The sequence below is a fragment of the Gekko japonicus genome, unplaced genomic scaffold, assembly GCF_001447785.1.
Source record: "Gekko japonicus isolate JY-2015 unplaced genomic scaffold, Gekko_japonicus_V1.1 scaffold1909, whole genome shotgun sequence".
NCBI classification, from domain to species: domain Eukaryota; kingdom Metazoa; phylum Chordata; class Lepidosauria; order Squamata; family Gekkonidae; genus Gekko; species Gekko japonicus.
Genome location: NW_015160890.1, coordinates 199,860 through 200,074, shown reverse-complemented (window position 1 = coordinate 200,074; position 215 = coordinate 199,860). Strand labels below are relative to the sequence as shown.

The window sequence follows — 215 nt, the reverse complement described above, 5'->3', positions numbered from 1 at the left end:
ACCCTGTCCGTCCGTCAGTCCGTCTCCCTCTCCTTCCCTCTCTCCCCCCCCCTTCTGTCTTTTTGGATTATGTTTCGGATGGGCTCCTATCCAGGCACCGTGCTCCTAGTCTCCTTCTTCCACTTCAGCCACCCTTGGTGAGTATTTCCAGCTTCTTGCTTTGCGTTCTAGAGGGTGAGATGGGATGTTCCCTCTAAGCTGTGGAGTCTTGTGAG

General features: G+C 54.4%; 1 protein-coding gene across 1 annotated transcript in view; it reads left to right on the top strand.

Moving 5' to 3' along the window:
- The first annotated feature begins 69 nt into the window (after window positions 1-69).
- LOC107120805 (protein Wnt-8b) overlaps window positions 70-215 on the top strand; it is a 25,792-nt gene continuing 25,646 nt past the window's right edge. Inside the window, exon 1 of the mRNA XM_015423575.1 lies at window positions 70-137. Coding sequence (XP_015279061.1) covers window positions 70-137 — 68 coding nt within the window. The remainder of the gene's footprint in view (window positions 138-215) is intronic.